This window comes from Propithecus coquereli, unplaced genomic scaffold (genome assembly GCF_000956105.1).
Source record: "Propithecus coquereli isolate 6110/MARCELLA unplaced genomic scaffold, Pcoq_1.0 Scaffold66, whole genome shotgun sequence".
NCBI classification, from domain to species: domain Eukaryota; kingdom Metazoa; phylum Chordata; class Mammalia; order Primates; family Indriidae; genus Propithecus; species Propithecus coquereli.
This window is the reverse complement of record NW_012152618.1, coordinates 6,385,723-6,401,565: the sequence shown is the minus strand read 5'-3', so window position 1 is coordinate 6,401,565 and position 15,843 is coordinate 6,385,723. Positions and strand designations below refer to the sequence as shown.

Below are 15,843 nucleotides of genomic sequence, written 5' to 3'. Positions count from 1 at the left end.
TGGTCCTCAAATTTGGCTCAGAATAAACCTCTTTAAATTATTTTATACAGTTTGGCTTCTTTTCCAATAACATTCCTTTGACCCAAATTTAACCAAAGTATTAGCTTAAGCTTGAAAAACCTAAGGTCACTACAGTAAAGATAATAATATTCAACATTTTTTACATAAATTAACTCATTTCATCTTCTCTACCTGTGAGGATGCACAACTATCATCCTCCTTTTACAGATAATGTTATACTAAAGCCGACAGGTTAAGTGACTTGCTCAAGGTCACAATCTGGTGTGTCGGAGTTAGGATGCAAACCTAGGCAGTCTGACTCTAGAGTTCTCTCAGAGAAAGCAACTTGCGGGTGATGGAATTCATGTATATGTTTAAATTATAAAAATCAACTAATACAGGTAAGTGAACAAAACTTAAAGATGAGACAACAAATACACCCTGACCATAAGGATGGTATCCTGAAAGCTACAATTTTAGGAAACATAGAATAAAAAGTAAAAGACTGGCAGCTATCACTAGGCTTCCAGTAACTATCTGTAATTTTTAGTATTAATTGCTCAAAGGGAAAAGAAAACACTATGAGAGTATGAAAGGGTTTCCCCGAATCAAAGGAGAAAGATGGAGGCCACTGAGAAGGGGGCAGTTCTCCAGTTTTTACCTTATTTAAGTGGAAAAAACAGTGAAATAAATCTTGGATCTGAACAAATACAAGGTAGGTTTTACAAAGCTTCTAGGTTCCCTAAGACTTCCAAAGACCTTTACTTCCAACTTATGGTACCAGTAGCAAAATACCACCAAATGTTCCTAGTTAACTGCCACATGAGCCAAACTGTATGGAAATATTAGAGTCTTCATTCCTCTTTCCCAGGAAATAACAGAGCATTACTTCCTCTTCCTCAATAACTGACTGAAGGCCTTTGGGGGCCAAGGGGTCAGTAGGTTTGAAATAGCATACAGTCCTTCACAGGTTCCTACAAGGCTGCAGTGGATGGGAACCGAGACCACTCCAACACAGCGCCCCTGCAAGAGAGAAAGCCTGAGTGTTTTCCACCGTCAACCACACGGAGACAGCATGACCATGACCCATGGGGCTGAATCTCATGTGCAGCTGGGCAATTCCTCCCTGCTAAGAGCTCCCCCTGCAACTCAATGGGACCTCTGTTTGGGGAGGCCATACTGGCCAGGGAGAGAGGTTAAGAATTGAGTCGATTATGTCCTCTGAGAGAGGAATTTGTATCTTAGAATAGTACCATTGTTACATGGCACTCTGTTCACCCGTATGAATTTAATAGTGTCCAACTCCCTATTAATTTTTGCCAATGACTGTATAAAACCAGAAGAAAAAAAAAGCCACCAGACACGAAATTCAAAGCAAATGCAGGCATGCATCACTGGGCAGTGAGGTTCATTTGATATGTAAAGGTATACTCCCGCCTACAACTGTCGCATTAGTGACACTTAAGTGAATGTGTTTGGAATGGGGTGGCCAACTTCACCAGACACCTTTCCCCAGCTCACCCTGCCATATGGTTCCCTTTACTTCTTTCTCTCCATCTTTTAACGATTAAAACAAAGTACTGCCCTTTAAGTGCTATATCAGTGATGTAGACAATAGTTTTCTTTTAGAAAGGAAAGTCTTACACATTTATTTAAGACACTCTTGGTAGGGGGGATATGCCATTGACAGCCACTGCTCTAAGCCCTTTATAGAAGAGATTTGTATTATTATCCCATTTTACAGATGATTGATTAAGGCACAAAGCAGTTCAAGGACTTGCCCCCACACTGAGTTGGGATGTGAACCCAGGCATGCTTTCCACTTTAAGTGATGCCACCTTGCCCACCATTCATAGACTTCTGTTTACCAAGAGGTGACCTCCAACTACAATTAAAATGGATGGGCACTCTGTCTAATGGCAAAAAGAGAATTCCCCAGGCACAAAGGGTAAGTTGGTATCAAGAGTAATGAAAGGGCTATTACATAAATTCTGGAAGAATCTTTTTATTTGTTCACTTAGGATTTACGTATGAGATATTATCCTTCAGTTAACAACAAAAATCAGCATTGGAGAAAAGGGTGAGTTGACATAAAGCTGAGCAAGACAGTAGTTACTAGAGACAGTGAAGCTATCTGCTTATAGGAATCTTAAGGTAGTTCAATGGAGTAACGTAAACCTCTAAGTTTGTTATTTATAAGAACTGCTTACAAATTCTTCTTGTTTTAAAGAAATAGATTCTCATTTTAAATGCATAATCATCAGCATTTATGACTTGCATTTTGTAAAAAATTTTAACGTTGTAAAATTAGTTTAGATTTATAGAAAAGTCGCCAACATAGTGAAGAGTTCCCTTATACCCTTCACTTAGTTTTCCAGTTGTTAGTATCTTCAATTATTTTGGTACTTTGTTACAATTAATGAACCAATATTGATATTATTAATTAATGTCCATACTTTATTTAGATAAATAATATCCGTTATTTCCTTAGTTTTTAATCTAATGTCCCTTTTCTATTTGAGGATCCCATCCAGACACCACATTACATTTAGTTGTCATGTCTCCTTGGGCTCCTCTGGTCTGTGACATTTTGTTTTTGATGACCTGGACAGTTTCGAGTACTAGCCAGGGATTTTGTAGAATGTCCCTCATTTGGAATTTGTCTAATGTCTTTCCCCAATTGGCCTGGGGTTATGGGCTTGGAGGGGAAGATGACAGAAGTGCCATTCATACCCAGGGCACTGGCTATCTACAGGACTTACCACCGCTCCCCTGGCTGAGGTAGTGTTTGCCAGGCTTCTCCACTGTACAGTTATGTGTCCCCTCCTTTCCATACACTGTCTTTTGGAATTGAGTCACTAAGTGCAGCTGGTACTCAAATGTGGAGGTGGGGAGATTATAACAAACTTTTAGAATGATAAATTACTTTTTCAACTAAAGATTTCTTTATTAAAATGAACATTCATTAATGTATTTGATGAGCTGTTTTGCAGGTATACTGCATCTAAAAGAGGGTAGGAAATATATGCTCCCCACACACCTCCAACCATTACTATGCTTCTCTATCAAGCTGACAGGTTTTTCTCTCAAGCAGAGTAAACACAGTCATTAATTCATCTGCCCAGATCATGGCTGGCAAATACCTGCATCTCCCAACAATCTGTGGCAAATTACGGTAAGATAACTGATAACGGCTCTTAAAATGCAGATGCAGTTCTATACATAATGACAGGGAAGGGTGATCATCAAAAGCAAGTTCCATGTTATAATAATAGCAAGAATGGGTAGGCTCCATTTACATTAATTTATTTGCATCAGAAAAAGCCTACAAGGATAAAGACAAAATTTTTAATGGTGACTATCGCTGATGGATTTGGGGAGACTTTATTTCTTGCTTCTCTACATTTTCTTATTTTCCTATTATCATATAACATTTAAACACCATTTAAAAATTCTAAGTGGGAAAAAGGTATATACTGTCAATCTTGCTATTTCCCCTCCCACACACATTCACAGGAACACATATTATTGTACCAGTGGAATGGTTCTAGTAAAACACTGTTCCCAAAGGCTCAGACAGTGATTTAGCCACTTTTCACTGCACTCCTGAGTCACCAGGGAGGCCCAGCTTCATTCTTCCCTCTGGTTTTACTCTTTACCCAAATTACTCACTTCACTTCCCAGAACTATTCTGGTCTGTGTGACATGAAGTAGGGCACAGAACAGTTTTAGAACTCCTGAGTAACCCAAGAGGTGCATATTTCTTTAAAAAGTTAAAGACTTCATCATCAAGCAGGAACCCACAAGTGTCTCTGGACTCTACTGTGTAGTTCCAGCTCTAACTGTGCTGGTGACAGCCCCATTGTTTGGTGGCAGCTCCCAGTGCCAAATAGGTCCAGAAGAAGGCAAAGCCTGCTGCTCTGCTACAATGGAAACTAGACTCGCTGAGGCGCACATGACTGATCCGTGGTCAAGTACAACTAGAATCCTTATCTGAGGGGCCCTTTGTCATGGCCTATTTCACAAACGGAAAGCTCAGAGAAGAGGCGAATAGCACTTTCATGATAAGGTCCGTCAGAGAAACAGTGGTATGGCAAGTTGCACCAATGTTTCTTCACGGTCACTGCCAGCGAAAGGAAGGAACATTATTGAGCATTCACTAGGCTTACTACCGTCCTCACTGTTTTTTAAAAAAGCTGTTTCACTGAAGGCTACAGATGGATTTGCTTGGGCAAGTGATGCTGCTACACAGTTTACTGTGGCAAGCCACTCCCCCGCATAAATCCTTTTACAGAGTTATTAACCAGCCCTTCAGTGACTATGTGTCATAGGAATACACCTCAGCATAAAGAGAAGCCATTTCCCATTAACTGCCCAATAAAAAGTAAACCACATTATTAAAGTTCTGTACTTTAAACACTTGCCAGTGATTGGGAGCCATTTAATTCTTTTGAAAATGAAGTTTCACACAAAGCCCTGAAGCAGAGAACAAAATAAAAGGCACTCTGGAAAGTATCAAAAAATCCCTGAAAGCCACTTTCCAACGTGAAAAACTCTTGGAGAAAAGAGAAAAGGGGAAAGAAAAAAGCTACCTGCAAAAACACCACATACCTTTGCTAGTCTGTCCAGGGCCTTTTTAAACATAATAATGTTTATGCAACTTGTGGCGTTTGCAAATAGAAGGGCTGGACACATAGCTGTGTCCAGCGAGTGAAGCCCGGGTGGGAGGCTGCTGCCTGACTCCACTCCCACAACATAGGGGGCCTCTACCTTACCGAACCTTTCCACTCAGGAATCTGGGCTGCTGCCTCTGCCTTTGGTCCTTCATGGCTCTACAAACAGACCAGCAGAAGCACTAGCAGATGCTACTGTAGCCAATTTCGCTTTCAAGTCACACTGGGCCACAAGGGAGGAGCTAAATATAGGAGAAGGCAGGGCACAGTTCACAGCTGCGCTGGACAGAGAGCAGAGCAGAGCAGCCAGGGTTCAGCCTCATTCTCTTCCTGGTGGCCTCTCCTTCCCCTGGCCCCTAAGCCCCTCTGCTGGCACAATAGCACCTTGCACAGCACAGAATCACAGAACACTGAAGACAAAGCAACCTCAGGGACTGCTGCCCTGCTCCTTTGTTTTTCCGGCTTTGCAAAGCACAGTAATGCACATAATGATGCTTTAGTCAATGACGGACTGCACATATGATAGTGGTCTCATAAGATTATAACAAAGCCATATATAGAAATCTGATTATTGGTATTGCAATTGAATTAGAGAAAATGACTGATATTCAGCAATGTTGCTGGGACATCTGGTTTTCAAATATATAAATATATGTATATATATCTCATCTAGCTTTGTATTAAGTACATTCTGTGATGGTCACACGGTGACAAAATGGCCTCCTGACACATTTCTCAGACTATATCCCCATCATTAAGTGATGCGTAACTATAGTCTAGAATTTAGTTTTCTGGCTAGTTCACACATCTGCAGCAAAGCTCAAAACCAGAGAGTGAGCCTTATACAACCCTGAACTGCCTAACAGTATGTCTACATCCGCCCATGATGCACTCACAGGGTGTCCGCACCCCGTGTCTTATTTATTTATTTTTATTTATTTATTTTTTTGAGACAGGTGTCACTCTGTTGCCTGGGATACAGTGCAATGGCACTACCATAGCTCACTGCAGCTTCCAACTCCTAGGCTCAAGAGATCCTCCTGCCTCAGCCTCCTGAGTAGCTGGGACTACAGGCATACACCATCATGTCCAGCTAATTTTTAAATTTTTTGTAGAGACAGGGTCTCACTATTACCCAGGTTGGTCTTGAACTCCTGGGCTCAAGCAATCCTCCTGCCTCAGCCTCTCGATGTGCTAGGATTACATGTGTGAGCCACCACACCTGGCCTACTTTTGATTTCACATTCAAACCTACATAAATCAATTCCAAAGGAATCTTTAAAACTATTAAGAAGTGACAGTTGAGAATTCAAGAGGAAAATCTACAAGAAGCAGTGAGAAAACTAACAGAATGCAGCAACCTGAAATCATCTCACAGAACAGACCTTGGGGATGTTAATGAATCAATTGGTGGTGACCCTGGGCACAGAAAGCATCAGCTTCTCATTCCATATACACTTAAGATGTACAATAAAGTATGAATGAGATGCTGGCAATAAGTCTTGGCATAAATATAAACATGTATATAATTTTTATGTTCTGATATTTTAAAGGATGAATCACAAACTATTTACAAAACTTCGCTAGCCAGAATGACTAATAACTGGAGGATTTCAGGGCATAATAAATCCAGGAGACTTTATTTTATTGCTAGCATTGGCAGCCATGGCTTTATCAATAAAAACAACCTTCATTAGGAAGCCTATTTCTCCATGGTCTCCCTTTCCAAAAATAACTAACTTCCACCTAGAGATCAACCTTGAGCAGTGTTCTATAACGTGCTGCCCTTGCACGAACACAGTTACCTTCACAGCATAAACTAAAAAGCAGCTCCGAGATTCTTTGATTTTACTGGCTGGCAGGAAATTACTCATGGTGGTAATGCCGATGCGTGCCAGAAGCCAGAATTGACATGGGGCAGGGGGAGCGAAGAGCAGAGGAGACACAACAGGGAATAAAGACCTGTTGACAAAATTATTTCAGACCTGTTATGTCATCAGTATGAGGACAGAGCAACAACTCACACTAAGTGATGACCAGCTGCAGTGCAAGTGTCTATTTATTTAGCTTTATTACATCAGAATCATTTCTCTCATTTAGGTGTTGTCATAAGATTACGATTACGGGAGACCGGTTAAGTCTGGATTGATGCAAAAACAGAAGGGGGGAAATTATTAATTTAAGAATCACAATTTATCTGGTAAACAAATTCTTTTAAGTGTGCAGTCCATGGGAAAAGTAATAAAAAGGCTTTCATAGGGGTTGTAATGTTGTAAGGTGCCCAATCTTTTTGGCACCAGGGACTGGTTTCATGGAAGACAATTTTTCCACAGACCGGGGGGTAAAGGGGTGGGAGGGGGTGCAGAGCTCAGGTGGTGATGTGAGGCCTGTTTCCTAACAGGCCATGGACCAGTACCGGGCCATGGCCCACGGGTTGGGGACCACAGTTATAAGGGACTTAAGTGGACAGAGTGACCTCCTGAGGTCTGAGTTACCCCCTGACCCAGCCCCAGAAAAAGAAACAACTAGAGTCAAAGATTACATGTAAACATTCTGGAGCCAGAAACTAATACTAAAGAAATTAACAGTACAGTCGGCTCACAGTTATCCACACTAGTGGCAGAATAGTTTATTCACTAAAGGACAGGAGGAGGAGGAGTCTGGCTGGGCCCTCCTCTGTCCGCCTCCTCAGGTGCCCCACGAGGTTATACCTAAGAGGGGGAAGAGGGATGGCAGGCAAATCTGAAGATAGAAAAATAGAACCCTGAAAAGTAAGGGGTACTCTAAGGCAGGGGCAGAGGAGGCCAGCTGCACCCAGTAACAAGGTAGTGAGAGCCACCTGTTTCATTGGCATGTGTCACTGACGTGTGTGGACCCTGTTTCTTTGAAGGTCTCTAAAACGGAGCAGATTCTGTGTCCCTGGGCTAATTAAGGACACTTATTTAAAGGCTGAGGATTCAACTACCTGACCTCTGAAGAATGCATCCTTCAAGCCTAAAGATATAAATAAAATGCAAAAATCATTTATTTTGCACAGAATTAAAGAATTTCTAACTAACACCATAAGAGAATTATTTCTATCTTAACATTAATTTAAGCCCATTTGTAGAAGTGTAAGAAAACTAAATTTGTCTATCACGCTACTTCATACTTTGATAGAACACAACCAAGGCAGTAGGAGCAAAGTACAAGAAAGACTGGAGGGGAAACCATAGAATTACCCACTGTAAGCAGTCTAAGGTTATTTAGAGAAATAGGACAAGGACAGAGTTAATCACGGGGGACTTTTTACAAGGGGTAAAATCTAAATCAAGACGTGATGTCCACAAATTGGCAGGGAGAAAAAGAACAAAAGGTACTCCACATGGGGAGGGGCGTTACAAAACAGCAAAGGCAGGAAATTGGGGATTTCTAAAAAGAAGAGATTAGTCTGGCAGCAATGGAAGGCCTGTGATGGAGAACAAGGTCAAGCCCAGTGGACTACTCTGAGGAAGGTGCTCCAACACAAAATAAAACATTGTGACTGGCCCTGGAGAAATCATCCCTGAGAAACACATGCAAACATCCAGGCTCTTCCTTACCTTTCCCATAGAAGAATTTGCGGTAATAGTAGGCCCCAAGGTCAATGTGTTCTATGATGTAACGCTTCACTTTCTCCCTGTGAATGGGCTGGTTTTCTCTGGGCACTTCTAAGACCGAGACACCTGCATTTGTGCAGTGAGAACTGAGAGACGATTCAAAGGAGCAGCCTTCCCCAGAACTGAAAGAGGACGAGTTGGCCCGAGAGAGTGCAATCCGCCTGTCACCTTCTCCTCCAGTCTCATTCCTGAAGTAGGGACAACTAAGGACGAGGTCATTACTTTTCCCATCGCCCTCATCAGCATCCAGGTTCTCTTTGGAGTTGAGGTCCTCCTTGCTCCCCAAAGGAGACTCGCAGTTGCCTGTCTGGCCTGCAGGCATCTGCGTCTGGGATGCTGCGGAAGCCCCGGTGGTTATGTTTTTCCTTTTCCCCACATTAGCCCTCGTAGCCATGGCTTCATTGATATTAAACAAAATGCTCTGGACATCGTAATGTGCAAAACAACGCTGACAATTCCAAGGGCGAACACCCCTCTCAAGACGGCTCTCCTCCAGGTCAGATGTGAACTTGAAAGTTTCGTGCTCACTTTTAACAGTTCGCAGCTTTCGGAACAGGGATGTTTCCACAGATTCAGATTTTAACCTCCGTTTGAAAGGCTTGTCCCTGTCTCTCCCCATCAGAAGGGCACTGTCCATGTAGTCTAATCCTGAGATGCGGACAAATTCTCCCCTAGAAATCTGTGCTGCTGCATGCAGGCTGGGAGAGATTGCGGGATCACAGGGGAAAAACTCAGGAAACCCAAAAGGGACCATTGCTTTGTGGTCATAGTTCTCTACTCGGTACCCTCTGAGCATAGCAAAAAAGTTTTCACCAGATAAGCCTTGCCTGTCGATGGATGATGTGCTTCCATACTCCCTGTGCAGGGCGGCCCCGGTGTTGGGGTTGACTGCATTTTGGTCTAAGACATCTTCAGCATCGATGTCACTGATGGTGACATCACTGTTGCTTCTCTGTCTTATGGGGTGAAGTCCTCTTTGAGGGGAATGAACAAAGATGTCTCCGATTGTATACTTTGCCTCCACAAAGTCCAGATCAAGCTGCTCCTCTTGCTGACCATCACTCTGGTCATTCTGTCCATTCTGCAGGACAGAGGTGACACTTTCGTAACTGGTCTGAGATCGGCTTTCCCACAGCGTTTTGCAGGCCAGCTCCTTGGAGCAGTCTTTTTTAGGAGGCCATTCAGACACTCTTGCTCTCACGCCCATTTTGGGCACAGCTGGGGTACCATTAGTTGGACCACCACCGCTACCCTCGTTGGAGTTTGAAGCACTTAAAGAAGTAGCAGGTCCCATGTTGCCATTAATGGCTTTAAATTTTCGAACAAAGTAATCATCTGACTGCATGATTCTGGGAGGATCCTTGAACTTGGAAGAGGCTCTGCCAAGCTTGTGCTTCTCTTCTTGTGACTGCCTTGGGTCACTCATGTCTACTAAGGCAAGATGCTCCAAGCCTCATCAGGAAGACTGGTGTAAATTTAACTGCATTGTTATTTACAATGCCATAATATATGCAGATATATAGGCTTTGTCTATAGTAGTCTTCTTTCTTTTTTAACCAAAAGCAAACAACATCCTCAGAATACAGTTTCTCCAAAGCCAACTTGATTCTTCATCATCGTAATAATTTTGTACACCTCTATCTTTTTCAAAAGCCTTCCTTAAGACATCTGGTCGTGAGTATTTCCTTCACCTGAATTAAAAGACAGGAAATAGCCATTAGCAATTAATATAGTTCAATTTCAATACATTCTACAGTACAGTTTCTTATCTTTCTCTCTTGCTTCTGCCCATGAAGTTTCATATTTCCACAGCACTGCTGATACCTCTCCTTCTCTCTGGAACACCTGTTTTCCCTCTCTACGTGGCTAGGTAGAATTCACACCACAGAATCAAGCATTAACGTCTCTGAGAAATCTTCCTAGGATGTCTACCACCCTCACCCCACATCTGAGACTGCTTCCTCTGGGATCCCACAGCACCGGCATCTACATCCAACAGAGCAATTTTCCTTATCTCTAATTGCTGTTTACTGACTAGCTGACTTCAAGCTCCTCTAAGCCAGGAACCATGCCTTTCAGCCGTGTACCAACATTAACTATTAATGTAGCCTGGCTTACGCTAGGTAATCACGCAACATTTCCATGAATAAATTAGCTCTAAGAGTAGCATAAAGTCATGTGTATAATGTGAGTATTATTATTTTACTTTCTTTCAAAATAGTTAAAACTCAAAATGTCCTACAACAAAAAGGTCAATACCAGACATTAACAAGTGAGTCTTCACAATGATCGTTCATAATCAAATTAAAATTCACAGAGATCCTCAAAGTGGGAAGAGGTCTTCAAGGATCTAGTGTCTCGTACATCAAATACGTTTTAGTAGAGATATTAGGTAAAGAGTTGTTTTCTTTTATGCTTCAGTTGTCACTTTTTCATTTTCCAGGAATGGATCTGACAATAGCCTGAATTGTATAGGAAATAACTATAATTCAGTCATCCTTGATCCTTTTAAACATAATAATCCTGAGTGAAATAGGTAAGGTGCAGTCATTTATCTTATCTGAGAATCATGAATAGTATGTCTGTCTGTGCACCTAAGTATCTGCTCATTTTCCCTTTGTTTGCCACATCCTACAATATCATCATATGTCCTCAATTATGGAATAGCTCTGGGAACAGACAGCATGTTGTTATGCCCCGAGTGAATTTTTTTTTTATAGTCGGGGAAAACAACCGCCATCATAAGAAAATATCTGCTATTCCAGGACACTACCACCTGCTCATCTCAAAGTCATTAAGAGCCCATTGGAAAGAGTTCTTATGCTGCTTAACTAGTTGGGGTTTTAATATTTTTCAGCTGAATTGCAGTTATTTCTTATGCTTTGTTGAAGGATGAGGGCAATTGGCTATATTATACTTTTATTATCATTAGAATTTCCAGAAGATGGAGAGTTTTTCTTTTATTCTTATGCTAATGAATAAGACAGTCTATCATGAGTTGGGAAAATATATAATGCCTGCAAATATTTTTGTCTAATTAAAGATAGAATAAGTTAACAGAAAAATATTTGTAATTAAAGAGAGTTGATTAGATCAAGTTTCTGCCAGCACATGGATAAATTTTGGTGTTTTATATTTCTAAGTGCCTTTATTTTACACTGCACATTTAACAAGTTGCTTGTGGCATAATGAACTAGAAATTGTACTCTGGTACTTTGGTACAGAACCATTCGCTAACTAAAAATGATAGAACAAATATATACAGGAAATGCAAAGAACCACATTAATATTAACTACTGCTTTGAAACTCCTTTATCTTCCTGTTTATAAGATCCAATAAATGCTGTCTAAAAAATTAGGACATATCCTACCTTCCTTCCTTTTCCATGTCATGGCATACACCGAAGTACCAACGTATCTACAGCACATAAACGTATCTACAGCACGTAGGAGTCAAAGCAGGAAAACGCTCAAGACTAGAGGCACAGTTAAGAGACTGACCTGTGGCCCAACCCACCACCCTCAGAGCTGAGCAAACCAGCATCTTCCCACACCTCTGACCTATTCACCACACTCCATGGGGAAGCTCTTGAGTTTATGCCACCTATTAACAGACGTGCAAAAAAAAAAAACCAACCCAGAGAAACTATGAAACATTAAAACTAGGATTAGCAAGGACAAGACATACACTGAATAATCAGCTCTGGAAAATCTGACAATAAAACTGTTAGTATTTACTGGCTTCATACTCTTATTTGAAAATCTATCTTTTGTGCTTTCACATCCCTCTACATTTATAACTTTCTCATCGTTTAACAGACAATATTAAAAATACAAAATGTTTATTCCATTAATCTCTTAAAGAAATGGAAGACATAAATATATAGTCCAAAAATAAGGATTATTTTGAAATATAAACATATGCAATTGAAATATATGAATTTATGCTGAATTTTATTATTAGGTTTGTTACAAAGAATACCATTAAACTATATCAACTCGGAGCACATGAAACTCCTAAAGGTATCTGAAAATATTCCTTCAGTTATGATTTTTTAAGATTTTTTATGATAAGAACATTAGCTCTAGTGGACAGCTGTTAATTTTTCCTGTCTAGGATCTACTCCCCTTTCTTCTGATAATGGTATCCTGAATTCCCTTGGGGGTGTGACCTGGATTTTACCAATTATGAGTGCCTCACCCCCAGCCACAGTGATGTGAACTGTAGCTTGCTGAAGCTCTCTGCATTGTGTATCTTCTCTCTCTCCCCACCACCCCCACCTTGTTTCCTATACTCCTCAGTCATGGACCTTTGTCAGAGATGCTCCATCTCACTGGAGCACTGGCTGCCTGGGCTGAGCTGACAGCCACTCGGTCATCACTCTCCTCCCCAACTGGGTGACCCTGTAACATATTCCCATGGTGTCCTCTACTTCCCAAACACCCATTTTCCATGCCTTATCATGACTTCCTGCTTCTGTGTGTACCTCCCTAGCAGTAAGCTCCATGACTCCAAGACCGTATTGTTCCCCATTTTATATGCAGCGCCTAGCGCAGCTGCTAGTATGTGGTAGATGTCCAGTTAATATTAATAAATTAGTAAATTACTAAACAAATACATTAGGCAGTGACCCCTAATAATATATTTAAATGGGAAATTTCTGCAGTTATAGAATATACTGTAATCATATAAGTTTAAAATGACTTTCCAGAAAACTGCTCATTAAAGTCAGATAAACTATGTACTTTGTGGGACACTATTTTCCCTAAGGCATTTTCCCAAATCTTACAACAGGGGAACATAAAATTCAACAACTATCCACTCTGAAAAGTGAGCTTCCCACCCCCATCTCTGCACCAGCCACATGAGGTGATTACAGACATGTCTTCTATTATAATTGTATACCAGGAAAAGAATGCCACAGTTCATCTTCTAAGCATCTCAGCAGCTTCCTCTATTGGGCCAAAGGCCCATTCCCAAACACGGTAAGTAATAAGAAGACCTAAATGGCAAACCCTGCCACCAGTCTCTGTCCTCTTCTGTGCTGGGCAAAGTAGCAGATAGTTTGCAGAGCTCCATTTTCTTCAGGTGGCATGCTGCCAGCTTTCTGGGCTCTGGAGGCATGCCCGTGAACGGTACCACTCCAAAACAGGATGGCACATGGAAAGCATACAATCGGAGGACTTGGTCAAAAGCACACCTCGGTTTCCTGTCCGAGTTAGAGATGAAGTCACACGAAGCAAAGAACCCCCACATTGTTTTCTTTTTCATGAACAGCTATAAGTCTGCTCCTGTCCTTCGCTGTGATTTTACATCATCTTGTCATTCTAACAGATTGTAAAAATTGGTAGTGATAGTTTTAAACTGGCAAATGCTGAGTTCTCAAACCAAAGGACTGTGGTATTTTTCCTCAAAAAGCGAAAGTGGTATTTAATGAAATACTAAGACGGTATAGCATAAAATGGATCCTCACTGTACATGCACATGGTGGATGCCACCCTGAGCACTTGGGTTCTTTCCACCTTATTCTAATTAAGAGTGTAAAAATACTACTTTCCTGAGTGAATGGCTAAATGAACTCACACTTCTAAGTTGATGTGGCTAAAAAAAACTTAAACATAAGTTGGTGTGGCTAAAAAAACCTAAACATCAAGGAAAACGCAAGAGTGACTTAATCCCTTCTCTAGGACTTTACATAATAATTATTAATATATATTTACTTATATATTTATTATATATTAAATATATTATAAATATATTTATTAATAAATTAGTATTTCACATTGAGGCCTGTGACCTCACCAGCAACATGAATATCCTCTTTCCAGGTAATTCCCCAAACCTAGATTCTGGTCTGGGGAGCAGGGAGAAGACAGAGTTTACCTGAGGACAGTCATTAATGAAAATGGATCTCTGCATTATTTCTAAAGACAGTTTTCTTTCTCTGCTTTAAGCTAATTTTAATGTCCAGGGCATTGCCTCTCCCCCATAGTCTCCAATGATTCCTACATTTCATCAAATTCTGTGCCTTCTGCTCCCCAGTAAAAATAAAAAATTGTCACCAGCACTCAATGAGTACTTTAAAAAGCTACATGGCAACTTGTATGACCTCACAGGTAGTGGGGTGACCCCAAGGGAGAAAGGCCTAGGGAATGTAGCAACCGACAACTCAAACAGAAATTAAAGAATTTTAGAGACTGAAAGAATAATCTGTTGTCATGCTAATGGTCTTAGTAATAATTTCTAAAGGATAGAACAGAAATGGAGAGCATGTGATATTTTAGCATAATTGTCTTTAAATAGAATGTTTTTCAAAGTTTTCCATGAGACATCACTGAGTCTTTAAGACCAATATTATAGTTATAATTGAGCCACTTATCAGGACTGCAGCTGTAGCAAATGGATTGAAAAACCACAAAATGCACAAATTATGAGTCCCATTCAAGGGAAAAAATGGTTAAAATTATATAGCAGATTTATAACACAAGTATAACTACAGTAAAATGCTTATTTTTCATACCAGTACCTCGCCAGCTCTAATACTAATATGTATAATTGGGCAGGGAGTAAAAAGAGGATAAACTGACCACACTTTTACCCTCTCTCTGTGGCCAAAGACAATCAAGAGCTGAGGTGTTGCTCGCACTTCAGGTCTGATCACCTGAAATGTATTTCCCAGAGACTAAGTCCAGGTACATCCAGTCGGGTATTAAGTGAAGCTATAACTAAGTAGCTATGAAACAATCCATTAACTCACATTCATATTGTAGTAGACTACTAGAATAAAGGATATGAGACAATTTGATAAATGGGCAATTATTAAATAATAATGGTTATAAATTGATATGGAAATTCAATAATAACATTTTTGACTGGTAAGTTTTTGATAGATTTGAACATGAAAATTAGTTCTTAGAAATTTATCTTGAATTAAACATTGGGATGGTACCAAAGATAAATTTTTTGGACATAAGAACTCTTTAACAGAATTCTCCTCTTTGGGGTTTATCACATAGGAGTAACCTGTAATTTGTGGAGGGGAATAAAATCTTTCCTTGGTGGACAGTTCGCATTGCTGTTAGACCAATTAATTTTTTATGTACTCTACATGCTATTTGGAGGAATTTCTTGAGTGATGTCCCCAGAAGAGCTGATCTCCTTGGTGTAGCTAAGGATTGTTTGTTTCATCGGGATAAAGCAGGACTTCAGTAAAGAGTGCCTGAAGGATTCAGTCTCCACAAGAACCCCACATTATGAGTCTATACTGATTTGTACTTCACGGTGAAGAAAAAGAGCTCAAATCTGAGGTTTGCTGGGTTGGTCCTCTTGGGTAATAAGTGAAGCAGCTTGGTGAACTCCATCTGAGTGGGGTGCTGGTCTGCCATATTCACTGCTTACACCCCCAGTCCCTAGAATCTGGCACGTAGTTGGCAGTCACAAATAACTTACATACATCCACCTAAACTGAAATGACTGCAAGCCAAAGTACCCCCGAAGTACTGAGTCGACGCAGTGTCACAGCACATACATG

General features: G+C 40.6%; 1 protein-coding gene across 3 annotated transcripts in view; it reads right to left on the bottom strand.

Annotated features, from left to right (window-relative positions):
- Window positions 1-9,887, bottom strand: part of SIPA1L2 (signal-induced proliferation-associated 1 like 2) — a 105,883-nt gene extending 95,996 nt beyond the window's left edge. For all 3 annotated transcript variants that reach the window (XM_012660335.1, XM_012660333.1, XM_012660334.1), the window contains exon 1: window positions 8,255-9,887. In XM_012660335.1, the coding sequence (XP_012515789.1) occupies window positions 8,255-9,737 (1,483 nt within the window). In that variant the 5' untranslated portion in view covers window positions 9,738-9,887. The remainder of the gene's footprint in view (window positions 1-8,254) is intronic.
- Window positions 9,888-15,843: the final 5,956 nt, after the last annotated feature.